We start from the raw sequence: 12,457 nt of genomic DNA on the forward strand, positions 1-12,457 counted from the left end.
TTGTATGCTGACCCTGATGACCCATTTTACTAGTTTCGCCACTGTTTGTAGTATAAGAAAATATAATGCGAACCCTGAATTGTAGTTTAAGAAAATATAAAAAGTTGTTCTTTACTCTGGATTCATGTGAATCCACGCCACAATCTAGCTGTCCTGTCCTCCGTTCTAGTTCTAGTATCCAGATTACAAACGAAACGTGCTACAGTATCTAGTTTACAAAAATTTGCAATATAAACAAGGCCATAGTATCTTCGCCTGTCCGGAATTATCGGCCCAAGACACCTAGTGGGACTTTTGATGCGCCACTACGGGCTCCACATGTCGCGGCAGGCATGATTTTCGTTATTGACCGTTAAACCAGCCACTCCAGCATCCCACCCACTGACACGCCGTTCCTTTCCAATCCAACGGCTGAAACAGTCACATGAAAGGCCCCACTCGTCAGCGTGCAACGTGGCAGGGGCATCCCAGCTGGCTACTGGGACCCACATGGCATTCGCCTACACGCATCCACTAGCGTGGGCCCCACAACAGAACACAAAGGCGGGTTCGACCCGGGCACGTTTTTATACGGATTTTCAAAGAAAATCACAAAAAGGCAGAATAATACTAGAAATAAAAATCGCCGTGGAGACGAGTCGCCGCCGGCACCGCCCGGCCCGGCCTTCTTCTCCGGCGACGGCGGAGCCCTTTGGGGTGGGGGATTCCGCATCCGAATCAATCCCACCGGAGCCCCCCGCCGCCTCCCACGGGCCGGGCCGCGCCGCGGCGCGCGCGCGCGCGCAGGCCGAGATGCGGAAGAGGATGGAGAGCGTCGAGGATCTGATTGAGGAGGCCAAGCTGCGCACCGTCTGGTGGGCGCTCTGCATCTTCGCCATCTCCTACGTCCTCACGCGTGAGCACGCCCACTCTCTCTCTGCTTTCGTATCTCATTTGCGACCGAATTGGTTTCCCTCCGACGCAATACAAATGTTCCGCAGCATCCGCCCAGCGGCCCAGACGAGGGATTAGATTGGTTCGGTAGCGACTACCTTGCCGTTTCGTGTTTATCTGCGGAACAAAAGCATAGGTGTGAGAGATTTTGGGTAACTGCTGCTGTCCATGCTGGGATTGCGATGTGATTTGATGGCTCATGCGTTACAAAACTTGAGACCTTTTGTTAGCCGGGCAGCTAGAGGTTGTAGTCACACCTCTAATGCCTGTTACGTGGCATTTTTTGGATGTTAGCTATTACTTTGCTGCCTGCATTCTATTTTAGTTAATAGTTACCACTACTACTTTCAGGTTACAGTTACTAAGAAAGCTTGCTGGATTTGCTTGAAATGCTGAAAAATTCGAATTAGGATCCTTAATTAATTTCATTTTAGGAACTTTTGCATGCATTATTTATGAAACTGCTGGAGATGGGAAGTGTAATCTAGGGTTTCCTGAGATTCTCTTTGTGAGAATTTCGTTGTGGATAGAGGGCTTCTGGATGGTCTGGTGCAAAAGATAGATGTTTTAGTGGTTATTAAAACGTGCCGAGTATGTAGCAGAGGTTTTGGCATTAGCTCTTGGATAAGTTTGAAAAGAGAGTGATGTTCATTCTGCTCTGAGGTGAGGTACAGTTTGAGTGTAAATGTCCAATCCATAATCACTCAGGTGCCAATTTTTGAAATTTTCCTGTACTCTGGGGTTGAAGATGAGTTTTTGTGTTACACATTTCTATGTCATTTACCTATAGTGTGAGGTCTAGGACATTGCTCTTTCAAGCTATAAATTGTGTTATGACTTATGAGTAGTTTTATGCTATGATGCTTCAGAGATTTTTAGCTTTAGCTTTAGTGACCACTCAAATGATGTAGTGGATATGTGGGCATCTATCTAGTTGGTGTTGGCAAGTTGTGGTTTTATTCAAAAAGTAAATGATGCAGGAAAATTGTTTGGTACCAGGATGGGATTGAAGTAATGGTTGAAGTTGAACACAAATGTAAACAGCAACTAGTTTGTGTCCTTCTGAATCATATAATGAGTATCCCTTCTTTGTCTTTTACTCGACTTGCACAGAGTTCAGTCACGGTACTATAATGATTTCTTGAGCCTTCATGATGTCAACAGATGAAAGCAAAGGGAATCTAGTGAGAGATGTGAAATGATTTTTGCTTGTGTATTGTTTAGATATTGGTGAGTTAGCTTGGAGATAAATAATTGCCTATAGTCCGACCACTTGGGAACCATTTCTGAAGTGATTGGCTAGTTGTCAGCGGAAAGTAGCTTCAGATAAGTTAACGTTTTAGCTTCACGAGGGTGGAAATGTAAGTGAAATAAGTCACTATTGAGTCATGTATAATTTTATTTATTATTATATTTTAAATTAAGCATGCGTATATTTTTCTCTGATCTTTTTGCTTGTCAAGATAGCCTTCTTTCCTTCCTTCCTTTTCCATTGTTTTACTTTCTACTCTGTGAATGTGTTGGCAATCTTTAAACACTTAGTAATTATTTATCTTTCAACCATTATTATTGACTCTTTTTTGTGTGCAGAGGTTTCTTTATGTTTGTATATGCAGTATATTTCTTAAATATATAGTCCAGTCACTTGTATCCATGCTAAGATCCATATCATTTTGTTTCAAATAGATACAAGTAAATCAATGTGGACAAATGTGCCCATGTCAATCCTTATACTTGGATTTCTCCGGTATCTCTCCTTCAAAGTGGAGTTCTGTTGGAGGGAACAGCCTGTACGTAAGCAGACATATTTGTCTCAAGCCTCAAAGAGGCAGTTGTCTGCAAATGATCATCGCCTTTCGACTGTACCACCAGTATCCAGATGGAGAAGAAAAGTTGGTTCACCTTCTGTTGAGGCTGCTTTTGAAAGTTTCATTGAGAATATTTTGCGAGACTTTGTTTTAGACTTGTGGTATTCAGATATTACTCCCGACAGAGAGGCCCCAGAACTGATACGTGGCTTAGTACTTCATGCTCTTGGTGAAGTATCAGGCAGGGTGAAAGAGATGAATCTAGTTGACATGCTAACAAGGTGACTAAAGGCTTGATATACTATCTAGTACATACCATCATTATTGAGTAATAGTTCTATGCTAATTTTTTTTTCCTATTTCAGGGATATGGTTGATTTGATTGGTAACCATTTAGATATTTTCCGGAAAAATCAAACTCTAATTGGTGTTGATGTCATGAGGACTTTGTCTTCTGAGGAAAGAGATGAGAGACTGAAGCAGCACCTAATAGTTTCACAGGAACTTCATCCAGCACTGTTATCTTCAGAGCATGAGTACAAGGTAATAGCTAACCATTTTAGCTTTCATGTTATACAATAATACAGCCATTAATTAATACGAATTTTAGGTTCTTCAAGAAATCGTTGGGGGCATTATGGCTCTAGTTTTGAGGCCACAAGATGCACAGAGTCCACTAGTTCGCTGTTTCTCCAGGGAACTGATGACCTGCCTAGTCTTGCAACCTGTTATGAACTTCGCAAGCCCTGTGTAAGTTGTCTGCTAAAACGGCTGATTTATGGCAATATATAGGCTTCAAGCAGTCTACGGGCTGCTTAACTGTAATTTAAGTTATCGAATTTTAGTTTCCACCTTTAGCTGCACCTAAGCTTTGTTCCAAATCTTTATTTGTTGTTTGTTTGTTTTTGTTTCAGCTACATCAACGAGTTGATTGTCTACCTTCTAAACATCAAAGATACAGGTAATGTTGGAGGAAATACAAACATGGCTAATACGGAACTAGTGCCTTACAAAGGAGGTTCACAAGGTTGTCAAATGGAATCAAGGAATTTGACTGTAGAACCTAGCAGCTTAATTCCACCAAATAATTCTGGGATGAGGTCACTTGTTACTTCTGAATGTGGAAAGTCGAAAATGTCAGAGGATGACAATGATAGTACCATCCAACCTCGTCAACCAGACTGGGCGGTGGTATTGGATGCAGCTACTAAAAGGAGGTCAGAGGTTCTTGCCCCTGAGAATCTTGAGAACATGTGGGCAATCGGAAGAAATTATCAAAAGAAAATGATTAATGTAGACCAATCATCTAGGTTGAAAGGTTATGGAGGTTCCGATAACAGTCCAAGTGCAGGGGCAGTGGCTAAAGAGCTATCCTCTAACTTCAACGAGAGAATTGCATCTGTTGATTATAAATACATGGTCAATTTGATGCAAAGTAAAAATAGGAATGCTCAATCTACTTTCGTCACAGGTAGTCATCCACTTGCTCTACAAAATACGAATGAAGTGAAACCAAAAGAGGGGAGTCAAGTTCATTTCAGCAGCAAGGAGAAACCACATGAAACCAGCAACAGTGTAAAAGCTCAACTAAAACGATCTAATAGTACTCCTGATATTGAGAAAAGATATTTGGCAAAAAGTAACCAGCCCATGGTTCCCAGTGAAAGGCTAATTGTGAGGAAAAATCAGGATGAGAGAGGTGCTGGTCCTGCCTCACATGTTGAGGTGCTAATGCATGTTCCGAAGATAAGATGCCGGGTAATTGTTTTCTAATCCTATCACTAGAACAATTCCAGTATCATCATCTTAACCACAAGCATCAAGTTGCTGGCTTTTACTGAATAAATTTGATCAATTGGATTAATTGAATAAATTTAACCAACCTGGTCAGGGTTATGTTGCTAGTATTCACCACAGTTTCTTGTGAAATTTTATTATTAACAATTATACCATTAGGATCATCTCTTGTGAGATAAGTTTCAGAAGTTTGTAACAGTTGGCAAATTGATCTCTGATTTTGTTGTGTTGCATGTTGCTGTTATTTTATTATTCTCTTTGCGGGCAGTGATTTTAAAATATTTATGGGCATGGGGTTTGCATCTCACGCGCTCTTAAGCTTTTTCATCCTTCCATAAGTAATCTAAACTATGGGAATATCTCTTCGTTTTATCGTATTCTGCATTTTCTGATTAGCACGTGGGTTCCATGGTTTCCATTGGTTTTACATTTTAGTACTTGGTGTCCGATTAGAATCAGATCTGTATAATCCTGTGCTTAATTTGTATCTAGTCCTCATATAGAGAAAATACATAAGATGCCACTGAATGACTACATGCATGATCCACAATGTGGCACTCATTGTAAGGCTGGTGTGTGAGGCCCAGCCCACATGTCAGTGAGTGGCATATATTGAACATAAGAAGTTATTCAGCGTCATATGGGGGAAAATTGGTATTTGTGGTGGTTTGGTCTGATAATTACTAATTAATTTCTAACAGTTTCCATTCCTGCATGATTACATTATATCAGGCCTAGCGGTTAATGTCACCATCAGTTCTCTTGTTCTTGATACAACATCTATTGATGTGAAGTAATGTCATTCTCCACAGCTGATGTGATTTGTTGGGGTCTATTTCTTTGCAGGTTGTTGGTGCATATTTTGAGAAACTAGGTTCAAAATCTTTTGCAGTTTATTCTATCGCGGTGACTGATGCAGATAACAAGGCCTGGTTTGTGAAAAGAAGGCATGGTTTTACTTGGCATATTTGTACATTAATTGCAGCTTCGAGAGAGGAACATGTATGATCCTCACCTATAGCTTCTATTTGTAGATACCGGAATTTTGAACGTCTTCATCGACAACTGAAGGAGATACCTAATTATTCATTACATCTGCCTCCAAAGAGTTTTCTTTCATCTAGTGTTGATGATTACCTTGTGCACCAACGATGCATTCTCCTGGACAAATATCTTCAAGTATGATTGGTTCTCTAGCATTTTTGCTCATCTTTTACTTCAAATGTGTTTATAATATTAATTTTGTGTTCAATAGGATCTCTTGTCTATAGCTAATATTGCAGAGCAGCATGAAGTTTGGGATTTCCTGAGTGCATCCTCAAAGGTGTGTGATTTACACCAAGCAAATCCTTATAGCCTTGTCCTTAATGATAAGGATTGCACACATTTTCATTCAGTGCTTTCTTGAGGTTCTGAGCACTTCATTTCTTTTCCACTTTGTAGAATTACTCTGCTGGAAAGTCCACCTCTGTTATGAAAACCTTGGCTGGTATGCATGTCTCCACACTTGTTTTCTCCCCTTAAAAGCTATAACTTGCTATGTTCTTTTCTTAAAGACATTTTATTTGTTTTAAAACAGTTAATGTTGATGATGCAATGGATGACATTGTTCGACAATTTAAAGGAGTTTCAGATGGTTTGAAACGGGCGGTCGGCACATCGCCTTCTAGCGCAACTGCCCAATTTGCAGATAATAGGATGTCTCTATCTTGGAACCAGGAAGAGAAAGATAACCACAACTTGCATCAAAGAAACTTGGAAAGTGCTCATAGCCTATCAGATGGTGATAGTAACTACGAAGATCACACCTCATCTATGAATAGTGGATGCCATTCAGACAATGAGGTCAATAATAGAGGCCATACTTCAAATGATGTTAAGCACATCGAAACATATTCCAGTTTGGATAAACAAGCCAGTGACCAAATAGGAAAACCTACAAGTGCATATTCTGATTCTTCAAACATGTCATCTCTAAATACATTCGAGGATCCAACAGGAATTCCTCCTGAGGTACACCACACCCTACTACTACATAATTTATTTGATGCAGATCATAGGGAATGGTTGTTCTTACTGTTTTTCCTTTTACTGATAAACCTTCTCTTCTATTTTGGCAGTGGATGCCAACAAATGTTAGTGTGCCTTTATTGAACCTGGTTGACAAGGTATTCCAGCTAAAGCGACGGGGTTGGATACGGTATGTTCCTTTATAATGAACTTTATCAAATTTGTTCCTCAGAATTTGCTTACTAGTTTCAGACCACTGTTACATAGTAACAAATTAAGGGACTGTTTGGAACAAAGGAATAGAAAACACAGGAATGAGAGAAAACACAGGTATAGGAAAGGAAAGTAGTTGCAAAACAGAGGATTGAAAAAACATAGGAAATTTTCAAGATAGGTGTTTGGAATGCAGGAATGAAAAGAGTATAGTAAACTTTCAAACTTGATTGCAATATGAACTTTTTTATACTAATCAAATCCTTAAGAAAATATAGTTCAGAACATCATTTTTAGTATATAAACTAGAGAGAGAGAGCCATACCTACCAAGCGGACAAAACTTTTCTTTTGTGTGCCATGGGGCTCAAACAGGAAGCTGAATGTTGTCTCGCTGTTAAGGCTAGATTAGCATTATAAGCATATTCAGAGAGCGAGCGAAGCTGCAGTGGCCACAGGAAAGCTTTCCATTGACTCGGAGCTCATTTTTTGTTTCCTGCAAAAGTACATGCTTCTCCACTGTTCCTATGGAAAGTTCTTTGCCGATTCCTCCAAACCAAACGCATAGTGACATCAGCAAAACAACGGTTTGGCATTCCTCTAACCTCCATTCCAAACAAGGCCTAAGTGAATGATACACTATAATACTGTAGATGTAGAAACTTGTGACCCAAAGGCAATTGGCCTGATTGGAATGGTTACTAGATATCAGCATATAGTTCCCATTTCATGTATTTTGGCAGTATATTCTCTGATGTTTGTTTAGATGATAATAAAATTTGGGTGGTTTATCGCCATTTTTCCGTGTTTATAGCCATGCACAGACCACTTTTATTTTCACCATCTATGCTTCAGTCCTACAACTTAGTCACTTCTGCAATCCAGCGGTTTCTATCTTTCAATTACAAAACATGATGTTTTCCTTGATATGTTACGGAATCTGCAGGAGACAAGTTCTTTGGATATCAAAACAAATTTTGCAGTTGGTCATGGAAGATGCAATCGATGAATGGATCATAAGACAAATCAATTGGCTACGAAGAGAAGATGTCATTGTACAAGGAATACGTTGGATTCAAGATGTAAGGAGACACATTATCCCCCCATTTTTTTTCCTTCACTGGATTTATCTTGGTTCTCTTTTAAGTTTTAGTTTAAAATTTGATATTTCCTTTGATGCCTCTGTGGCACTATTTTTTTTTTCTCTCGAACGTGCAGGTGAGATGAGCTGTGTATCTTATGTTAAAGAGAGGAGGAAATGATCCCTTAAAAGACCCTGAAAAGCAAACACTCTAACTCCACTAGAGATCAGAGGGGTTGTAACACTGAAAAAAAATCACCCAAGCAAACTAGGATAATGACCATATAAAGAATATTCAGCTAGTCCTCATCACGACCTAGGCCCAGTTCTTCGAGCTTTTTGGCTCCGGCATGACCCCCAAAGTCTCAACTCTTCCTTGAAGAATTGATGTGCAACTTGTAAAGAGGGGGAGATGCCATAGAAAGCATATTTGTTCCTATGAGTCCATAAAATCCAGGCCCCCCAAAGTCACAACGCTATTAAATCCCTTCCTTTGAGCTTCGTCAATGTCACGACCTGCTTTTCTCCACCATTCAGCAATGCTTGATTCAGGTCCCTGGTACTTCTAATTGTGTGATTGGGCAAACCATGTGAAGAGCTGTTCCAAACGCATAAAGTTTCACATGGATATATCTTTGTAATATGTGCATCTCAATAGTTTCTTTATCCTTTGTGGTTTATAGGTATTATTGCAGAAGTAATGGATTCCAAACTTTGTCTTTCTTTTTCTGTGCAACTAATGGATTTCTTATTTACAGACCCTTTGGCCAAACGGTATATTCTTCACCAAGTTGGATGGATATAAAGGGAATGCAGGCACAAGTCAATTTGACAAGCAGTCATTTGGGAGTCCCAACCAGGCTGTTGGCAACAAAAAGAGCACAAGCTCTTTTGAACTTCAGCTTGAGGCATCCAGAAATGCCAGTGAGGTCAAAAAACTTCTTTTAGGTTAGTCTATTGACTGTTTCCGGCTCGTGGCATTTTTTTGTCTTTCTATTTATGTTGTTCCCCTGAAGATGTTAGGATGATGTATGTTTGCGACTCTACATGACTATATGTGGTGTACGAGCATGCTAGTTCTGTTTGTGTGTGCAGCAGTAATAACTCTGAATATCTGATCCATAGGTGATTGCCTTCAATGGGGTCACTTAGAAGTAAAAAAAGGAAAACATCATTGCTGTATTTTCTTCCAGACTTCCTAAGAAAGGCACCACTTAGGAAACACATCTAGAACTCGAGCCGTCTATCACATGCCTTCAGTACCATGCCATTTAACTAACATAATTTGCTCCTCTAGAAAGTGGAAAATAATGACTTGCAAATTGCAATGCCCTTTCAGATGGAACTCCATCGACCTTGGTCAGCATAATTGGATACAAACAGTACCGACGCAGCGCAAGGGACATGTACTACTTCCTCCAAGTAAGTAAAACTCAAAATCCCTGTAATCTAAGCTCTACGATTGGACATCATTCTGATCTCCACGATGCATTACCGATGTGCTGTAGTCCAACGTCTGCATCAAGCAGCTCGCATATGCAATGCTAGAGCAGGTCCTCGTGACAGTCTTCCCAGAGCTTCGCCAGCTAATAGACGACATACATGAGAAGGGGCGCAAAGAGCAAGCCTCTTTCACATACCAACTCTGACCCAAGAGACTGTCAGGATAAACATGCTACTTCAGATAGAATCGTAACAGTTTTGAACCCACTTGCATTGCTCCACGGTGAGTTACTGGCTTTGCAATTGTATTTCCGTGGTGCAAAGTTGGATTGAGGAAGCGCTTGGTGTTTAACGAGGCTTATACCCCAACAACGATCTGTACAGATGTATATCAGAAGTTGTGTAAATTAGCCCCCTGATGTAGTAAACCAGAACAACTTACAGTAAGATCTTGTAGGTGTTGAATGTATGGTAGCATTCTTTAATTCTTTCCCCCAAGATTTAAGCTATTCCCTCCCTGTCTTAGGCTGAGGCCCCAGGCCTGTAAAGTTTTGAAGGTCAAGTGTATAGCTGTACTGTATGTGTTGCTGAGTGCCTGAGTAAATCAAAATGTTGTACGAGGTGCCACCTCGGTTTTCACATATTTGTCCGGTCTGCATACTTAGGAGGCAAAAGGTATGTAATTTTTTCATACCAAATTAAGTGATTCTTTATTGTTTTTGATAAAATATAGCTACTATAATTATCCAAACAGTGCAAATTTACTTGGATTTTATTAAGTATTACTCACATATTATGCCGTCTAGGTACGTGTATCAGTGTCAGACAAATATTGTGAAAGGAGAGAGTGAATACTGCAAGAGACAGCAACCTTACATATATGTCCGTGTCTGATGATTCCCGTGGGCATATATGCTTCAGCAACGTAGAGACTAGAGACATTACTTGATGGATCATCCTCCTGATTCTCGAAATGGCTTGGGGGTCGCATTTCCTACTGAAAATGCCAGTCGTTGCTGTCTCATGTCTCATGTCTGACATAAGCTATCCTTGAGATATTACCAGACACGGACATGGACCATCGTGATCATGGGCAGTTGAGCTCGTTCCTTGGTCTTCCTGGCATTGGCTAACTGCTCTGTGGCTCGACTCCGATCCATATGGACTTGGACTTGGGTGACACCTCCGACCACTTGTGATGAAACGCTTAAATGCATGCATGTGGACAAGGCTTGGCTGGCTCGTGCAGAAGACTCCTCTCCTCGGCGTGCACCTGTTTTGGTTGGCGGTTGGCCTTGGAGCTAGTCCAACTTGCCATGGCGTCTACTGAGGCAGAGGTCCCCCATAGGACCTAGCTAGCTACGCCACACAAATGTCGTTCTCAGTGTGGAATCGAGGCCAAGGTGACACCAATAGTGCACAATGTCGTTTGTTGAAGAAAAAAATGTTGAGCATGGGGATGGGTGAGGATGATATCTGTGATGAAACCGACACCGACGGTCACTGACATGCTGGTCTGGGTTTCGCACCGTAGTGGTGTGGAGGTTTAGGGTCGCCGTCGTTTAAATCCTATGATCAGGCACGCGTAACAGTGATGTATGATTCAGAATGAAAAGATGATGAGACTCGGAAAAGTTCACTCGGATTGGATTACTTGTGATCGGATGTGGCCTAACACTCAATGACACAGGGTTTATACTGGTTCAGTCAACGTGCCCTACGTCCAGTTTGAGTCGGTCGGTGACTTTATTCCTGAGCCTAGGTGCTCGAAGTTTGCTGTGGGGTTACAAACGAGTGGGAATAAGATGGGGGTATCAGAGGTTCGGTCGGACTCTGGACCGAAGGGCCGAGAGTGACGGGAGCTCCTACGTGCGCTAAGTATTGAAACATATACTCTGTGTAGCTTTAGAATATCTAAAGTTAGCAGAGAGTGAGTCGGAATGATCCGTGTGTTGTTCGTTGAATCGATCATCTTTTGGGAGAGGGCGCATCCCCTTTTATAGATGAAGGGGACGACCTTACAAGTGAGAGAGAGGGAGTGTGTGCTACCTAATCTTGTTGCCCACGCCGTTGGGTAGGAGACAGTTTGTCGGCGTCTACAATACTGTTGACGCCCTAATGCATGTGGTTGGTTCTATCGTGTTCTTCTGGTATGGCAAATGTCGGCGCATACCATACTGTAGGACAAATGTCGGCGCCCACAATACTATTCGTGTCCTGACATGTCTGGAAGGTTGCAAAGTATCCTTCTGACATGGCCTGATAGTACTGTCCTGTAGGTGTGTAGGGTATGGTCCTTGGTATTGCGGTTGACTTGTGCGCCTTACCTTATCTGCTCCGCCTGATTTCTCGAGTCCTCACCGAGCGGGCGTCCCCGTTCGATCGTTCCCAGTCGTCTCCGACCGCATCGGTCGGAGAAAAGCCGCAGGTAGAGGTTTGGTGTGTTCCCGGTCGGAGACGTGGGTCGGAGCCAGAAGCGAGCGTCGCCCCTACTTGGCCAGGCCTTCTGGTCGAAGAGACGGTTCGGAGTCGGAGGCCTTCCGATCGGAGACCGGATCACTCTTCCGGCCTGTCGTTAGGTATCTGGGCCGGCCCAGGAGTTACGCGTCGTCTGCAACGTCGTCTACTGGGCTGAGTTTTTTTGCTAGGAAGCAGGCCCATTAGGTACCCCAGGTTTATGAACCCGACAGGAGCCCCCGAGCCCCCGGGTGATTCAGGTAGAATCGTCTGGGGGATTTCTTTGTTTTGTCAGCAGGTGCGCGCGAGCGCACCCGATGGGTGTAGCCCCCGAGCGCTTTGGGCGGAATCGTCTGGGGGGTTTTTCGACTTGCCAGCGGGTGCGCATGAGCGCACCCAGTGGGTGTAGCCCCCGAGCCTGCGTCCGACTGGTGAGTCGGTCGGAGGCTGAGCATCTTGGTACTCTTTCCTTGGGCCGCAAACTCCTGTGTTTTTGCCGTTCGGGGTGTTCGTCTGTGTTTGTCCCGCCCGCGATCCGCGCTATCGGTTGATTTCCCGAGTCGGCGTCGGGCGACCTGAGCCCCTGAGCCCCGTTGGGTTCGATAGGGGTTGGTCTAGTTCCGTGCGTTACCCCGTCCACGGTTTCTGCAACCGGAGGGGCTGAGCTAACATCGCTTGCCTCGATGGCTCGAGTGACGCACTCAGTGAGCTCGCTA

General features: G+C 42.7%; 1 protein-coding gene across 1 annotated transcript; it reads left to right on the plus strand.

The window, feature by feature from the left end:
* The first annotated feature begins 598 nt into the window (after window positions 1-598).
* Window positions 599-10,005, plus strand: LOC136486392 (uncharacterized). The gene is made up of 15 exons (XM_066483272.1): window positions 599-895; window positions 2,620-3,022; window positions 3,107-3,284; window positions 3,352-3,491; window positions 3,656-4,499; window positions 5,385-5,485; window positions 5,573-5,717; window positions 5,794-5,862; window positions 5,982-6,027; window positions 6,118-6,551; window positions 6,659-6,738; window positions 7,707-7,842; window positions 8,600-8,789; window positions 9,181-9,263; window positions 9,350-10,005. Exons 1-15 carry the CDS (start codon window positions 793-795, stop codon window positions 9,488-9,490), a joined length of 3,093 nt encoding a protein of 1,030 aa, XP_066339369.1. The 5' UTR covers window positions 599-792; the 3' UTR covers window positions 9,491-10,005.
* Window positions 10,006-12,457: the final 2,452 nt, after the last annotated feature.

This window comes from Miscanthus floridulus, chromosome 10 (genome assembly GCF_019320115.1).
Source record: "Miscanthus floridulus cultivar M001 chromosome 10, ASM1932011v1, whole genome shotgun sequence".
NCBI classification, from domain to species: Eukaryota; Viridiplantae; Streptophyta; class Magnoliopsida; order Poales; family Poaceae; genus Miscanthus; species Miscanthus floridulus.

Coding starts and splice junctions, on each gene's coding strand:
- LOC136486392 (XM_066483272.1), top strand. CDS start 793: ATGCGGAAGAGGATGGAGAGCGTCGAGGATCTGATTGAGGAGGCCAAG. Junction 7,843..8,599: donor GAATACGTTGGATTCAAGAT/GTAAGGAGACAC, acceptor TCTTATTTACAG/ACCCTTTGGCCAAACGGTAT. Junction 9,264..9,349: donor ACATGTACTACTTCCTCCAA/GTAAGTAAAACT, acceptor GATGTGCTGTAG/TCCAACGTCTGCATCAAGCA.